The sequence below is a fragment of the Meles meles genome, chromosome 2 (assembly GCF_922984935.1).
Source record: "Meles meles chromosome 2, mMelMel3.1 paternal haplotype, whole genome shotgun sequence".
Classification (NCBI taxonomy): domain Eukaryota; kingdom Metazoa; phylum Chordata; class Mammalia; order Carnivora; family Mustelidae; genus Meles; species Meles meles.
In genome coordinates, this window is record NC_060067.1 from 83,270,572 (window position 1) to 83,288,104 (window position 17,533).

The window sequence follows — 17,533 nt, forward strand, 5'->3', positions numbered from 1 at the left end:
AATTATTAAGTCATGTAGTCTTTTATTCTGAAAGTTTCACTAGTAAGTGGGGAAGGATTGCCGAATCTATATTTTTATTCTTTTAACTATTTTTCTTATATTTTGATTTAATATGTTTATATTATAATCATGTAATTTTTTATAATTTGGATTATTGGTCATTTATTCTTACATTAGTATTGCTGTAACAACTATCATTAGAAAGTAGTTTCAGAGCAGTGTCTTTATAGAATTCAGTTCAACTAATATATATTGAGTACCTCCTCTATGTAAAGCACTCAGCCAGAAGCTTTAGTGATATGAAATGTATATAATAAAATTACCATTTCATAGGAACCTAAAGACTAATAAAAATATCAGTTGAGACAAATATTAAATAACTAGGTATAAGGCATATTATTCATATCTTAACCTTAAAGCCAAATGAGGGTATCAGAGAAAAAGGAGATCAAATATAATTGGAGAGATCAGAAAAAGTTTCCTGAAGGATGTAGCATGTCTGATGGGTACTGAAACATAGGTAAGGATTTCTAAAGAACTTCAGTGAGAGCTAAAAGAAGGGGTAGTGGAGAGCATAGTGGATGGACCCACTGGCATGATGAGAAGCAAAAGGAGGTAAGAAAGTGGGAGTTGTATTTAGGGAGTAAAACATACTTCATTTTTTATACTGTGTTTGACATATACAAGAGAAGTAATGGAAAATAACGTTAGGAAGAGTAGGTTTTGTAGAGTGCCTTAAATGGTTAAGTTGAGGAGTTTGGATTTAATTTAGTAAACACTGTGCGATTCCTAAATATTGTTTAGAAGAATGATAAAGTAGAGTGAAACTCAGTAAGAATAACAATTAAGAAACTTAAAATTGATGGGTGGGAGGTTAATGAGGGCTTGAATTATTATTTTGTAGAATGCCATCCATCTCCCAACTATTAGTCATAACACTGGTAGTTGATTTGATTTTTATAAAAATTCCTAAGAAATTTGAGAAATATTTTTAAAGTTTGAATTATTTAGCTATCCCAAGAAGATTTTTAACTAACTTTTGAACAATTGAAAGTTAAAATATCACTTGTCCATTAATTAATATTTAAATAATACAATAATTATTTTTAATAGTCTAGGATTAAGTAAATCCTACCCTGAAATTACATAGACTACTGGATGCATTTATTCTTTAATCTATCAGAGTTCTCTCTGGAAGGTTACCCTTTTTATATCATTCATCTTACAGACCTAGATCCGTGTCAACATGTCTGTTGAGGCTGTATATTTTGAGAAATCCTTTCCATGTTGGTTGGATGTTCATAACATGTACTTTGGTTAGCTAGTAGAGTTTCCCCATGTTAAGAAAAAAGAAATTTTAAAAAGTAAAGAGCAAAGATTTATTAAGAGCTTTCTATATGTCAGGAATTATACTAAACACTTTGAGTATATTGTTCCTTTATTTAAATTTTTTTCAAACATACATCGAAGTGCAGAAGATACTAAAAATGGTATCTGGTAGCTAGCTACCACCCAATTGTGTCCATTCTTAATTTTTTGCGATGTTTACTTCCAGTCTTTTTTTCTTTTTTCAATCTTTTTTTTTTTAAGATTTTATTTATTTAACAGAGATCTCAAGTAGGAAGAGAAGAAGGCAGAGAGAGAGGTGGAAGCAGGCTCCCTATTGAGCAGAGAGCCTGGCACACGGGCTCAATCCCAGGACCCTGGGATCCTGACCTAAGCTGAAGGCAGAGGCTTTAGCCCACTGAGCCACCCAGGCGCCCAGTCTTTTCTTTTTTTTAAGAAATAAGACATTGCAGAAACAATTCAGTGTCTGTACCTCTTGTGCATTCCCTTCTATCCCTTTCCAGTGGTAATCACCATCCTAAATTTAGTGTTTTCCAGTGGTATACATGCTCCCAGTACTTTTACTATGTATGTTCATATCTGCAGTAATTTTATTGTATCGTTTGGCAAGTTTAAAATCTTTTATAAGTGATATCATACTGTATGTATATGACTGCAAAACTTGCTTTTTTGCTTAAAATTATTTTTAAGAATTTGATACATATATCACAAGTTCGTGCATTATATAACTTTTGTCCACTACATTCCACTGTATTATTAGACCACAAGCTATCCATTCTCCTATTAAAGGACATTTAGATTTTGTCCAATTCTTATATTTTGCAGTAATCCTTAAGCACATTGTTAAACATGTCTCCATATATACATCTGAGAGGTTTTTTAGGATGTATACCTAAATTGGACTTTTCTCATCTTCAGGTTTACTAGAAATTGTCCGAGGTGGTTGTACTCATTTTCATTCCCATTCATGGTGTATGAGAGTGCTCCTTGTAAAATATCTTTCTGAGCCATTGGTTGCATTGTCACACATTTTGTTTTGGTCAGTGTGATTGGTGTAAAATGACATCTCACTATTGTTTTATTTGTATTTCCCTAATTATTAATGACATTGTGCTTGCTTTTATTTGTCTGATCTCAGATTTCCTCTTTATTTTGCTTGTTGATGCTCTGTTCTCTGACACGTGTGGGAAGTTCAGTTTGTGGGTTTTCATTTATCTTGTTTATATGCTTTATAGTGGAAAAATTTAAACATTTAATATAGTCAAATGTGTCAGTGTTTTACTCTTGTGTCTTAAGTCCTTCACTTGCATAAGTGCATATTTAAGTCTTTAATTAATCTGGAATTTATTATTGTGTATTATGTAGGAAGGCTGTCTGGTTTTTCTCTATGTGAATAACTTTTAGAATTAGCCTATTTGCTTTTGGGTTATGCCCATAGTGATACATATAAATCTTGTTAATTCCTTGAACTACTTATGGGACCCTATTGTATTACTTTCCTTTAGCCTATTGTTAGACATTTTATCTATCATTACAGTAAAAGCTGCACTGAACATCCTGTACATCTCCTTGTGTTTGAGTAATTATTCATACTTTATATTAGATAGTAAGTTTTTGGTCATTGTAAAAATGTTGCTGGCCCTTTAACTTTGCTTATGGTACTTTCAGCTGCATCGATGCTTTAAATTTGGGTGTTGTAAGAAATCTTAGTCTCTTTGTTCATATATTTTACACTGGGTGTCTTCCAACTAGAAATGTATTTTGAGTGGAAGTATTAGGCACTGGTTGATATATTAGTGAACAAAACAAACAAAAACCTCTGCATTTTTTGGAACTTAAGAAAGCTTTCTCTATCCCAAGGTCAAAAATGCAATTTTTTTCAATAATTTTTAAATATTTTTTAAACATTTGGATCTTTATCTGTAATTTATTTTTCCATATAGTACATGCTGGAATCTAATTTTATTTTGTTACCTAACACTGTTACTTAAAAGCAGTATTTTGTCTATTCAGTTATAATTTCACTTCTTTTAGATATCATGTTTCTATAAATTTTTTATCTATTTCTGGATTTCCTCTGCTCTTCTGTTTTTACTGTGTCTGTACCATAGTGTTTTTTTAAATTAATTTTTATTAACATATAATGTATCATTTGCCCCAGAGGTACAGGTTTGTGAATTGTCAGGCTTACACACTGTACCATAGTGTTTTAATCACTCTAGCATTAACAATGTTTTGATATGTAGCAGGGCAAGCCCTTTCCTCTTTTTTCTTTTCCATTTACCCCCTCCCCTTTTTGGCCAGGTTATCTTGGGTATTCTTGCACATTTACTCATTCACAAGAACTGTAAAATCTGTGTAAGATAAAGTTTCATAAATTATTCTATTGAAATTTTGTTTTGGAATTGCACTTGTAGTGAATTTTAAAGAATTAATATATTTACAGTATTGACCATTCACATATCCATGAATAGTGCAGTACTATTTATTTGTATCTTCTTTTATGTCCTTCAGTAAAGTTGATTTTGCAGTAAAGTTATTGCAACGTTCTTTGTTTTGTTTTTGTTTTTGATTCTCAAGTACTAACTTTTGTTACAGTAGTGAATAGAGTATTATTTCCTTTTACATTTTCAAATTATTGCTGGCATTTGGGAAAGCTGCTCTGTTGATCTTCTATCTGATAACTTAGTGTATTCTCTTATTAGACCTAATTGGTAGATTATACATAGATTTCTAAGTAAATGGTCAAATTGTCTGTAAATAATAATAGTATTATTTCTTCTCTTTCATCATTTAAATTTTGAACTCTCTACCTTGGTTCCACTGACAGAACCTCTATACAGTGGTGAAGTTAGCAGTGATGGTGAGCAGCCTTATATTATACTGCATTTAATGCAGTGTTTTTGGTGTTTTACCATGAAAGATAGTAGTTGATGTAGGTTTCTGGTAGGTATTCTTTATCAAGTTGAGAAAATTCTTCCTATTTCAAGTTTGCCGAGAGTTCTTATTATACATGGATGTTAAAATTTACCAAATAAACTTTTTTTTTAAAGATTTTATTCATTTATTTGACAGAGCGAGATCACAAGTATGCAGGGAGGCAGGCAGAGGGAGAGGGGGAAGCAGGCTCTCTGCTGAACAGAGAGTCCGGATGTGGGGCTCAAGCCCAGGACCCTGAGACCATGACCTGAGCCGAAGGTAGAGGCCCAACCCACTGAGCTACCCAGGCACACCGCCCCCCCCATAAACTTTCAGCATCAGTTTAGATGATTACTTGTTTCTCTTCTTTTTAAATTGCATTAAGATTTTCTAAGGTAAAATTTTTAATTGTATTTAATTTTAAACTACTGTAAATTTTGGGCTTGGATGATATGAGAAAACATTTTAAGATGCAATATTCTCTGTTATAGAAAGCTGTCTTGAAAGGAGATGGGGATGACATGTTAGAAAACACAATAATTGATCAAAGGTAAGGTTGAGTTACCAGAAAAATATTATTTTCTTAAGTATATTTATTATTGTTGAAATAATTCCTTTAGTATTAGGATGGTTTATTTCATAGTCTGCTATAATTAGATCTGAACATTGAATATACAAGTGGAAAAAAAGCCAGCATTATAATCTATAAGAGTAGCTCTCAAATGGGGTAATTTTATCTCCCTCCTATTCATAACCTCTGGAGTTTCTAGAAACTGGCTCTCAAAAGTGGAGGGCAAAGAGAGACTGAAGGAAGAGGCAGACCACTCCAGATTGGTAAGTGGCAAATTTATTAAGCAATAGAACCTATTTACGAGGCTTGTCTTGGGAGAACACAAGACAGCTGTATTTCCTTACCTGCCTGCCATAATCTTGGAAGCTTAAACTTGGTTCAGTCAGAAATACAGGAGGCCTTAACTGGGTTCACTTACATACCCAATATAGATAGCCTCAGCATCACATTACTATCTTAAGGCTGTATCCTTGGAGCTGCTTCTGGAAGTGGGGAAGGCAAGCAGAACACATATTCCAAGGGTAAGGGAGGGGGTGAGTAGTCTCCAGTTGCCCAGGTTCAGCTCAAGAATCAACTGGCAGTTGTTTTCTTGATGAACTCCTTCATTACCTCCTCTCCCTCGATATTTGACAATATGTAGAAGTATTAATTGAGCTAAGATTGAGAACAGGAAAAAGACAAAGTATTGATACTTTTTTTTTTATTCTGTGGATACACTTGTCATTAAAATGTTCATATTCAATTCCATTACATATTATACATTCACCTATATAAAACTATGCCATTTTTTAAATTGTGTATTTTTTCTTTAGCTTTTTAGCTCCTCTTATTATTGAGTATGATAAGCATCTGGAAGAGCTACACGAGCAGCTGAAGTATTATCAGGTATGAAATCATAGTTATCAAGCTTTTTATAATATTCTATTAAAAAAGTAAAATATACTTTTCAAAAACATTGATGATGAATAAAATATTTAGCTATAACTAATCAATTCTTGGCTGTCTATAAGAAATTGTAGTATGTGTGTGTGTGTTTTAAGATTATCTTCAGTTTTGCTTTTTAATCCAGTGTTTCCTTGCTCCTTATATTTCCCAAGAAGATCTCCTAGGTGCTTGAAGCTCTTAAACTCATTATTATAAGCTTATATCTTTATTTTCCCTCAGGGAGACCCAAAACCATTTCATACTTTTAGACTTCTCTCTTTACTCTCATCCTACCTGTATTTCCCATTACTTAGAGAATGGATTTTTCACCCAATTTCAAGTATTATGTCCATCAGATTACAGATGCATTTGATCAATTTCTAATATAGGCTTAAGCTATGGCATCTTTTTTCTGAAATCCTCTTAGTAGTGAGGGTTTATTTTAGGAGTGAACAGAGTGAAGAAACTGAGGACACTTCTATATCCTAGAATTTCTGAGATTAGGGTATACAGCAGGCTCATGGAGAACTAAAATAATAGCACATCATTCAAGATATAATCTGAGTTTCAGTGATCGATATTTTTAGAATATACCTAATATTTATAATCTGTTCTTTGATTTTAAAATGTTTTTTTACATTTTCCTCCCAAACTTTGACCTTTCTGATCGTTGGATAACCATATAAAGGAAGCATTTGTTAAAGAGATGCTGTATGTCTCAAGCTAAGCTCACCAGAAGGTGGTAAAGTTAGAGTTTGAATATATTCATCATTGTGTTTGGTTTAGATACCAGTCCCTGGATCAGTTCAGTTGAGTAGCAAGGTTGACCTAATTTAATGCAAATGAAAGTATAGCGTGTTTTTATATGGGGCTGTAAATTTGGCAAACACTAAAAACTTTATTTATATCTCTCTCCACTTCATGCAGGGACAGCAAGAGATCCTACCATATGCTTTGAAGTCTAGTGCATAATACACCCTCAATTTTTGATGAATGAATTAAAAAAATAAAAACCAGGACTTATTAGAACAAGATGATTAGATCTAGCTTAACAATCTCCTACTTATAAATTACTAGATTGACTAAAAGTATTTTACTAAAAGAACACATAATGCTTTCATTTTCTAAAAATAAGTTAGGTTTTCCATTGCATTTGATATTATTTATACTTTCTTTTCCAGGATTAATCCTCTAATATAAATTTACAGAGTCATCCTGTAGACCCAAATTTCAAAAACAAGCATTTCTTTAAATTGCAGTTACTGTCTTATTACAAGTTAATGAGGTGTTTTCCTAGTCTTTACTATGGGCTTTTTTTTTGCCTATGATCATTTAAGTTTGAACCTATCATAGTAACGCCTTTTAATCTTTCTAATTGACAATTAAAGAACAATAGAAAGCTCTGTTCTGCACCAATGGCATTTTGCTTTTCTTTTCAGGGCTAGTGAGTTTCAAGTTTCTGCTGAATTCACTCAAAATTGCTATAATGACATGTGGTTCAATTGTTATAAAATGGGATAACTAGTTATCTTGAATTAAGCTTTTAAATGTTTAATTTTTTATAATCTATCTGATTCATATATCTCTTTAATCAGCTATTTTACTAAGGTGTTTAACTTCATTCCCCTATCTAACATTCTCAATCTAAGAGTGATTATTGAATTAATTACAAGAGAGAGAAAACTGTAGCAGAAGGCCCAAGGGTCTGTAACAAGAGTAGTTGCTACTTTTACAGAGGAAAAAAAGATGCTGACAGATAAATCTAAGAACAGTTGCTCACATGGATATTACTGACTAGTACTAGTTCTTAGGATTTATTGACCCAGTAAAAAGAATAGTTTATCCTGAAATCAAGAAAACTTTCACTATATTTCTTTATATGAAAAACTTCCTTCCAAAAATGTAAATAAGGGAAAATTTTTTTTTTTTTTTTAGTGGATAAATATATTTTATTATGTTTTATTATTTGCACACACGATTTACAAAAAAAAATCACTGGTGAATACATATAATTTAATGGTCTATGGGAGGAGTTTGTAGTTCACAAGTTCAGAACAGTTAACGTTTCTTTTTTTTTTTTCTATCCAGGTTTTTTATTTTTTTATTTTTATTTTTTTATTTTTTTTTTCCATTTTATTTATTTTTTCAGCGTAACAGTATTCATTCTTTTTGCACAACACCCAGTGCTCCATGCAAAACGTGCCCTCCCCATTACCCACCACCTGTTCCCCCAACCTCCCACCCCTGACCCTTCAAAACCCTCAGGTTGTTTTTCAGAGTCCATAGTCTCTTATGGTTCGCCTCCCCTCCCCAATGTCCATAGCCCGCTCCCCCTCTCCCAATCCCACCTCCCCCCAGCAACCCCCAGTTTGTTTTGTGAGATTAAGAGTCATTTATGGTTTGTCTCCCTCCCAATCCCATCTTGTTTCATTTATTCTTCTCCTATCCCCCTACCCCCCCATGTTGCTTCTCCATGTCCTCATATCAGGGAGATCATATGATAGTTGTCTTTCTCCGATTGACTTATTTCACTAAGCATGATACGCTCTAGTTCCATCCACGTCGTCGCAAATGGCAAGATTTCATTTCTTTTGATGGCTGCATAGTATTCCATTGTGTATATATACCACATCTTCTTGATCCATTCATCTGTTGATGGACATCTAGGTTCTTTCCATAGTCTGGCTATTGTAGACATTGCTGCTATAAACATTCGGGTACACGTGCCCCTTCGGATCACTATGTTTGTATCTTTAGGGTAAATACCCAGTAGTGCAATTGCTGGGTCATAGGGTAGTTCTATTTTCAACATTTTGAGGAACCTCCATGCTGTTTTCCAGAGTGGTTGGACCAGCTTGCATTCCCACCAACAGTGGAGGAGGGTTCCCCTTTCTCCACATCCTCTCCAGCATCTGTCATTTCCTGACTTGTTCATTTTAGCCATTCTGACTGGTGTGAGGTGATATCTCATTGTGGTTTTGATTTGTATTTCCCTGATGCCGAGTGACGTGGAGCACTTTTTCATGTGTCTGTTGGCCATCTGGATGTCTTCTTTGCAGAAATGTCTGTTCATGTCCTCTGCCCATTTCTTGATTGGATTGTTTGTTCTTTGGGTGTTGAGTTTGCTAAGTTCCTTATAGATTTTGGATACTAGCCCTTTATCTGATATGTCGTTTGCAAATATCTTCTCCCATTCTGTCAGTTGTCTTTTGGTTTTTTTTTTGTTTGTTTGTTTGTTTGTTTTTTTTGTCTTTTGGTTTTGTTAACTGTTTCCTTTGCTGTGCAAAAGCTTTTGATCTTGATGAAATCCCAATAGTTCATTTTTGCCCTTGCTTCCCTTGCCTTTGCCGTTGTTCCTAGGAAGATGTTGCTGCGGCTGAGGTCGAAGAGGTTGCTGCCTGCATTCTCCTCAAGGATTTTGATGGATTGCTTTCTCACATTGAGGTCCTTCATCCATTTGGAGTCTATTTTCGTGTGTGGTGTAAGGAAGTGGTCCAATTTCATTTTTCTGCATGTGGCTGTCCAATTTTCCCAGCACCATTTATTGAAGAGGCTGTCTTTTTTCCATTGGACATTCTTTCCTGCTTTGTCGAAGATGAGTTGGCCATAGAGTTGAGGGTCGATTTCTGGGCTCTCTATTCTGTTCCACTGATCTATGTGTCTGTTTTTGTGCCAGTACCATGCTGTCTTGATGATGACAGCTTTGTAATAGAGCTTGAAGTCCGGAATTGTGATGCCACCAACTTTGGCTTTGTTCTTCAATATTCCTTTGGCTATTCAAGGTCTTTTCTGGTTCCATATAAATTTTAGGATTATTTGTTCCATTTCTTTGAAAAAAATGGATGGTATTTTGATAGGGATTGCATTAAATGTGTAGATTGCTTTAGGTAGCATAGACATTTTCACAATATTTATTCTTCCAATCCAGGAGCATGGAACATTTTTCCATTTTTTTGTGTCTTCCTCAATTTCTTTCATGAGTACTTTATAATTTTCTGTGTATAGATTCTTAGTCTCTTTGGTTAGGTTTATTCCTAGGTATCTTATAGTTTTGGGTACAATTGTGAATGGGATTGACTCCTTAATTTCTCTTTCTTCAGTCTTGTTGTTGGTGTACAGAAATGCAACTGATTTCTGTGCATTGATTTTATATCCTGACACTTTACTGAATTCCTGGACAAGTTCTAGCAGTTTTGGAGTGGAGTCTTTTGGGTTTTCCACATATAGTATCATATCATCTGCGAAGAGTGATAGTTTGACTTCTTCTTTACCAATTTGGATGCCTTTAATTTCTTTTTGTTGTCTGATTGCTGAGGCTAGGACTTCTAATACTATGTTGAATAGCAGTGGTGATAATGGACATCCCTGCCGTGTTCCTGACCTTAATGGAAAAGCTTTCAGTTTTTCTCCATTGAGAATGATGTTTGCGGTGGGTTTTTCATAGATGGCTTTGATAATATTGAGGTATGTGCCCTCTATCCCTACACTTTGAAGAGTTTTGATCAGGAAGGGATGCTGTACTTTGTCAAATGCTTTTTCAGCATCTATTGAGAGTATCATATGGTTCTTGTTCTTTCTTTTATTAATGTGTTCTATCACATTGATTGATTTGCGGATGTTGAACCAACCCTGCAGCCCTGGAATAAATCCCACTTGATCGTGGTGAATAATCCTTTTAATGTACTGTTGAATCCTATTGGCTAGTATTTTGGCGAGAATTTTTGCGTCTGTGTTCATCAAGGATATTGGTCTGTAGTTCTCTTTTTTGGTGGGATCCTTGTCTGGTTTTGGGATCAAGGTGATGCTGGCCTCATAGAATGAGTTTGGAAGTTTTCCTTCCATTTCTATTTTTTTGGAACAGTTTCAGGAGAATAGGAATGAGTTCTTCTTTAAATGTTTGGTAGAATTCCCCTGGGAAGCCATCTGGCCCTGGGCTTTTGTTTGTTTGGAGACTTTTGATGACTGTTTCAATCTCCTTACTGGTTATGGGCCTGTTCAGGTTTTCTATTTCTTCCTGGTTCAGTTGTGGTAGTTTATATGTCTCTAGGAATGCATCCATTCCAGATTGTCCAATTTGTTGGCATAGAGTTGCTCATAGTATGTTCTTATAATTGTCTGTATTTCTTTGGTGTTAGTTGTGATCTCTCCTCTTTCATTCATGATTTTATTTATTTGGGTCCTTTCTCTTTTCTTTTTGATGAGTCTGGCCAGAGGTTTATCAATCCTATTGATTCTTTCAAAGAACCAGCTCCTAGTTTCATTGATTTTTTCTATTGTTTTTTTGGTTTCTATTTCATTGATTTCTGCTCTGATCTTTATGATTTCTCTTCTCCTGCTGGGTTTAGGGTTTCTTTCTTGTTCTTTCTCCAGCTCCTTTACGCGTAGGGTTAGGTTGTGTACTTGAGACCTTTCTTGTTTCTTGAGAAAGCCTTGTACCGCTATATATTTTCCTCTCAGGACTGCCTTTGCTGTGTCCCACAGATTTTGATCTGTTGTGTTTTCATTATCATTTGTTTCCATGAATTTTTTCAATTCTTCTTTAATTTCCTGGTTAGCCCATTCATTCTTTAGAAGGATGCTGTTTAGTCTCCATGTATTTGGGTTCTTTCCAGCTTTCGTCTTGTGATTGAGTTCTAGCATCAGAGCATTGTGGTCTGAAAATATGCAGGGAATAATCTTAATCTTTTGATACCGGTTGAGACCTGATTTGTGACCCAGGATGTGATCTATTCTGGAGAAGGTTCCATGTGCACTAGAGAAGAATGTGTATTCTGTTGCTTTGGGATGAAATGTTCTGAATATATCTGTGATGTCCATCTGGTCCAGTGTGTCATTTAAGGCCTTTATTTCCTTGTTGATCTTTGGCTTGGATGATCTGTCCATTTCAGTGAGGGGAGTGTTAAAGTCCCCTACTATTATTGTATTATTATTGATGTGTTTCTTTGATTTTGTTATTAATTGGTTTATATAGTTGGCTGCTCCCACGTTAGGGGCATAGATATTTAAAATTGTTAGATCTTCTTGTTGGACAGACCCTTTGAGTAGGATATAGTGTCCTTCCTCATCCCTTATTATAGTCTTTGGCTTAAAATCTAATTGATCTGATATAAGGATTGCCACCCCAGCTTTCTTCTGATGCCCATTAGCATGGTAAATTGTTTTCCACCCCCTCACTTTCAATCTGGAGGTGTCTTCGCGTCTAAAATGATTTTCTTGTAGGCAACATACTGATGGGTTTTGTTATTTTATCCATTCTGATACCCTGTGTGTTTTGATTGGGGCATTTAGCCCATTAACATTCAGGGTAACTATTGAGAGATATGAATTTAGTGCCATTAGTAGCCTGTAAGGTGACTGTTACTGTATATTGTCTCTGTACCTTTCTGATCTACTACTTTTAGGCTCTCTCTTTGCTTAGAGGACCCCTTTCAATATTTCCTGGAGACCTGGTTTGGTGTTTGCAAATTCTTTCAGTTTTTGTTTGTCCTGGAAGATTTTGATCTCTCCTTCTATTTTCAATGATAGCCTAGCTGGATAGAGTATTCTTGGCTGCATGTTTTTCTCGTTGAGTGCTCTGAATATATCATGCCAGCTCTTCCTGGCCTGCCAGGTCTCTGTGGATAAGTCTGCTGCCAATCTAATATTTTTACCATTGTATGTTACAGACTTCTTTTCTCGGGCTGCTTTCAGGATTTTCTCTTTGTCACTAAGACTTGTCAATTTTACTATTAGGTGACGGGGTGTGGACCTATTCTTGTTGACTTTGAGGGGGGTTCTCTGCATCTCCTGGATTTTGATGCTTGTTCCCTTTGCCATATTAGGGAAATTCTCTCCAATGATTCTCTCCAATAGACCTTCTGCTCCCCTCTCTGTTTCTTCTTCTTCTGGAATCCCAATTATTCTAATGTTGTTTCGTCTTATGGTGTCACTTATCTCTCGAATTCTCCCCTCATGGTCCAGTAGCTGTTTGTCCCTCTTTTGCTCGGCTTCCTTATTCTCTGTCATTTGGTCTTCTATATCACTAATTCTTTCTTCTGCCTCATTTATCCTAGCAGTGAGAGCCTCCATTTTTGATTGCACCTCATTAATATCTTTTTTGATTTCAACTTGGTTAGATTTTAGTTCTTTAGTTTCTCCAGAAAGGGCTTTAATATCTCCAGAGAGGGTTTCTCTAATATCTTCCATGCCTTTTTCGAGCCCGGCTAGAATGTTCAGAATCGTCATTCTGAACTCTTGATCTGACATAGTACCAATGTCTGTGTTGATTAGGTCCCTAGCCTTCGGTACTGTCTCTTGTTCTTTTGTTTGTGGTGATTTTTTCCGCCTTGTCATTTTGTCCAGATAAGAGGATATGAAGGAACAAATAAACTACTAATAGGGTGGCAAAGACCCCGGAAAAATGCGCTGTAACCAAATCAGAAGAGACCCCAAATTGTGGGGGGGAGAAAAGGGATAAAAAACAGGTTCTGAAAAAAAAAGAAAAAAAAGAAAAAAAAAAAAGAAAAAAATTTAAAAAATAAAACAAATAAAAAAATATAAAAAAGAAAGAAAAAATATATATATTTAGATGAACTAGTCAAAAAACGTTAAAAAAGAAAAGGGTAAAAGTTTTAAAAAAATTTAGCAGAAGAAGAAAAAAGAAAAAAGAAAAAAAAATTGAAAAAAGAAAAAAAAAATTGAAAAAAGAAAAAAAAAATTGAAGTAGCCACAAGACTAAAGAATCATGGGGAGAAAGCCATGAGTTCCGTGCTTTGCTTTCTCCTCCTCTGGAATTGCTCTGCTGTCTTAGGAATTGAATCTGCTTTCTCCTTGATAGATGAACTTCGTCCTGGCTGGATATTTTGTTGATCTTCTGGGGGAGGGGCCTGTTGTAGTGATTCTCAAGTGTCTTTGCCCGAGGCGGGATTGCACTGCCCTTACCGGCGGCCGGACTAAGTAATCGGCTCGGGTTCGCTTTTGGGAGCTTCTGTTCCCTGAACGCTTTCCGTAGAGTTCCGGAGGACGGGAATGAAAATGGCGGCCTCCCAGTCTCCGGCCCGGAGGAGCCGAGAGCCTGGGGCCCCACTCCTCAGTGCGCCCCCAGAGGACAGCACCCAATCACTCCCGTATCCCCAGCCTCTAGCCGCACTCCGAGCTCACCCAGCCCGCGACCAGTTCAAGGTAACCCCGAGCTGAGAGTTCAGTCCTCGGCTCTGTCTTTGCAGCCGGTTTTTCCGTTCTAATACCTGCAAGCTCTCCGACACTCTGACACTCCCGATCCTTCTGTGACCTTGCGGGGCTTGGGGCCACGCTGGCCCCGCGTGGGCTTCACCCCGGTTTAGCCCCTGGAGCAATGTCCCTCAGTGGAACAGACTTTTAAAAGTCCTGATTTTGTGCTCCGTTCCTCCGCCGCTTGCCGGGAGCCGGCCCCTCCCCCCGCGGTCTATCTTCCCGTCGTTTTAGATTCACTTCTCCGCCAGTCCTACCTTTCAGAAAGTGGTTGATTTTCTGTTTCTAGAGTTGCTGTTCTTCTTCTCTTCGCTCTCCCGTTGGATTTGTAGGTGTTTGCAATGTTTAGATAAGCTATCGAGCTGATCTCCTGTTACCTGATGTAGTCTCAGGCTGCTACTTCTCCGCCATCTTGACCTCTATCCCCGGGGAAATTTGATAATACAAGAGGTACTGTGAGATTTTGTTTCCTTCCAACTATTAAATATTTTAGAATATTTGACAGTAAAGAATCTTTAGCGTGACCATAATGATTCACCTTTAATCCTAGCTATTACATATACATTCTAACTATTTGAGTAATTTGAGTAAATATTTTTTAAGATAAACCAACCTTTTTACAACTTTTAAAGATCTTGCAAGATTTTGCAACTTTTAAGATCAGTTTTGTTGTTGTTTTTTTAGTGGCAAGAATCAGGATAATTGCTACAATAAAATACAAACCTCTTAGTTACCATGGCGTTCAAGAGCTGCTGCCTGCCTTTCCAATTTTCTTTCACTGCATCATAACTCAATGTATGGTTACTTCTTAGTTATCTGATAGTGAATTCATTCATTTTAATTTAATTGTGATTCATTCACAGCAAGGACCTGGGAAAGGTTCACCTGGCTTTCCTAAAGCCAGCTTTGTATTTAGAGTTGGCTGTTACTGATTTCCTAGCCCAAGCTTCCACTAGTTTCTCTGGTTGAAAGGGAGGCAGAAGGGCTTGGAGCATTTTTTTTTTCCCTTTCCCTTGCCAGGTTCACTCCAGGCTTGGCTCCTCTCCTTTAGTCTAGGTTACTCAGTCAAGATTAATGGACATACCATGAGTTGATTGCAGTTTTGTTTTAAGTGTGATTTTACATGGCCTCCTTCCTGCTCTCCCCTAGCCCATTTACTCTCATTGAGAGCTGACAACAATGCCTGTGTTCTAATATTTTTTGCCTCTTTGCTTTTACACATATTTCTCCCTACTTGAAATGCCTTTTCTTTCCTATTGAGATTTTACAATTGCTTCATCTCCTCAGAGAAAATTAATTGTACCAAACTCATTCTGTTTACAGTATATATTTTATTCTCATTTTTATATGAATTAGTGCTTTTTTTTTCTCCATTTGTCCTATTAAAGTATATGTTGGTGACGATACAGGTTTACCAACATTGTATGGTGTGGAGAGTTTAGACAGTTAATAAAGGTGGCAAACAGACTGAGCAAATTACTGCTAAAGAAGATCTCTAGGGGCGCCTGGGTGGCTCAGTGGATTAAGCCGCTGCCTTCAGCTCAGGTCATGATCTCAGGGTCCTGGGATCGAGCCCCGCATCGGGCTCTCTGCTCCGCGGGGAGCCTGCTTCCTCCTCTCTCTCTGCCTGCCTCTCTGCCTACTTGTGATCTCTCTCTCTGTCAAATAAATAAAATCTTAAAAAAAAAAAAAAAGAAGATCTCTATTTTCTTTTTCACTGTTAACATTTTACTTTTTCAAATACAAGCTCTTCTTATCTGGGCTTCAACTAAACTAAAGTGAATTAAGAATACACTAAGGGGAAGCAACATGGGGGGGTAGGGGGATAGGAGAAGAATAAATGAAACAAGATGGGATTGGGAGGGAGACAAACCATAAATGACTCTTAATCTCACAAAACAAACTGGGGGTTGCTGGGGGGAGGTGGGATTGGGAGAGGGGGAGCGGGCTATGGACATTGGGGAGGCGAGGCGAACCATAAGAGACTATGGACTCTGAAAAACAACCTGAGGGTTTTGAAGGGTCAGGGGTGGGAGGTTGGGGGAACAGGTGGTGGGTAATGGGGAGGGCACGTTTTGCATGGAGCACTGGGTGTTGTGCAAAAAGAATGAATACTGTTACGCTGAAAAAATAAATAAAATGGAAAAAAAAATAAAAAAAAATAGATGTAAATAATTAAAAAAAAAAAAAAAAGAATACACTAAGGGGGGGGGCGCCTGGGTGGCTCAGTGGATCAAGCCACTGCCTTCGGCTCAGGTCATGATCTCAGGGTCCTGGGATTGAGCCCCGCATCGGGCTCTCTGCTCCGCAGGGAGCCTGCTTCCTCCTCTCTCTCTGCCTGCCTCTCTGCCTACTTGTGATCTCTCTCTCTGTCAAGTAAATAAATAAAATCTTTAAAAAAAAAAAAAAAGAATACATTAAGGGTATGGGGATTTGTTATAGTGACATACTGAGGAATATCTCTCATCTGTTTTTTATAAACATCTACAAATCATAGGACTGCATTTGTGAGTATTTCTCAGTGTGTCATATAAATATTTTCTTTATATTTCAAAAGGAGTGTTTTATTATGTATTCTTTATTATTCTGTGTATCATTAAAATATCCATATTTACTAGTGCTTAATAGAAGTAAAGAATCATTGTTTCTTATCAGTAGCCTAGTGCCATAGAATCTGACTGCTTGGATAGGAAAGGATTACATAATAGAGACTCATCTACAAAATATATTCAATATTTTAATCTTTCAGAAACATATGGGCGAGATGAAACTACAACTTGAAAATGTCATCAAGGAAAACGAAAGGTAAATCAGTTTAACTGTTGATTCTTTTATTGTTATCCTAGGTAACTTTTATTGTTCTTATTTGCTATTTTATTCATATAGTACACTGGTTATGAGTGCAGACTCTGGAGCCTGATTTCCTGTTTGACCCGTAGGTCCATTACTTACTAGCTATGCAACCTTACTTGGGCAGTTACTTAACCTCTCTGTGCTTTAGTTTTCTCATCTATGAATTAGAAATAATTATTTCATAGTGCTAACTGTAGGGGAAATAGGGTATATAATAAACACTTTATAAGTATTAGCAATCATTAATAGTATAGTTATTTTAGTCACATATGTTATGAAACATACTGATAAAACAAAAACTGTCAACCCATCATTCAGTTAAGAGCTAAAAGAGGTTAACAGTACTGGTATACCTACCCATGTTTTCCTTCCCTATTCATTCCTCTCCTGACCTCTGCTAGATATTAGCACTTTCTTGAATTTTGTGTTTATCATTCCCTTGCTTTTTAAATTTTTTAATAAGTGTGTGTATTCCTAACAATAAATTATTCAGTTTTGTATTTTTTAAACTATATAAAATCATAATCATTTAGTCTTCTGGGACTTTTTTTTTCTACTGAGTATCATATACAAACAAGCACAAGAGTTTCAAGGGATAGCTTGCTGGGTCGTAGATTATGTAAACATTCAGTTTTACAATATAACACCAACTTAATTTGCAAAGTGGCTGTACCAATTTACATTCCCACCTGTGATATTTATGAGTTCTTA

At 36.2% G+C, this 17,533-nt stretch overlaps 1 protein-coding gene across 4 annotated transcripts in view; it reads left to right on the top strand.

The window, feature by feature from the left end:
- SCLT1 (sodium channel and clathrin linker 1) overlaps positions 1-17,533 on the top strand; it is a 199,482-nt gene that overhangs the window by 14,839 nt on the left and 167,110 nt on the right. For all 4 annotated transcript variants that reach the window (XR_006817479.1, XM_045998235.1, XM_045998237.1 and 1 more), the window contains 3 exons: positions 4,758-4,816; positions 5,650-5,722; positions 16,719-16,774. Coding sequence is in view for 3 of the 4 variants with exons in the window: in XM_045998235.1 (XP_045854191.1) it covers positions 4,758-4,816; positions 5,650-5,722; positions 16,719-16,774 (188 nt within the window). In the remaining variant the exon portion in view is untranslated. The remainder of the gene's footprint in view (positions 1-4,757; positions 4,817-5,649; positions 5,723-16,718; positions 16,775-17,533) is intronic.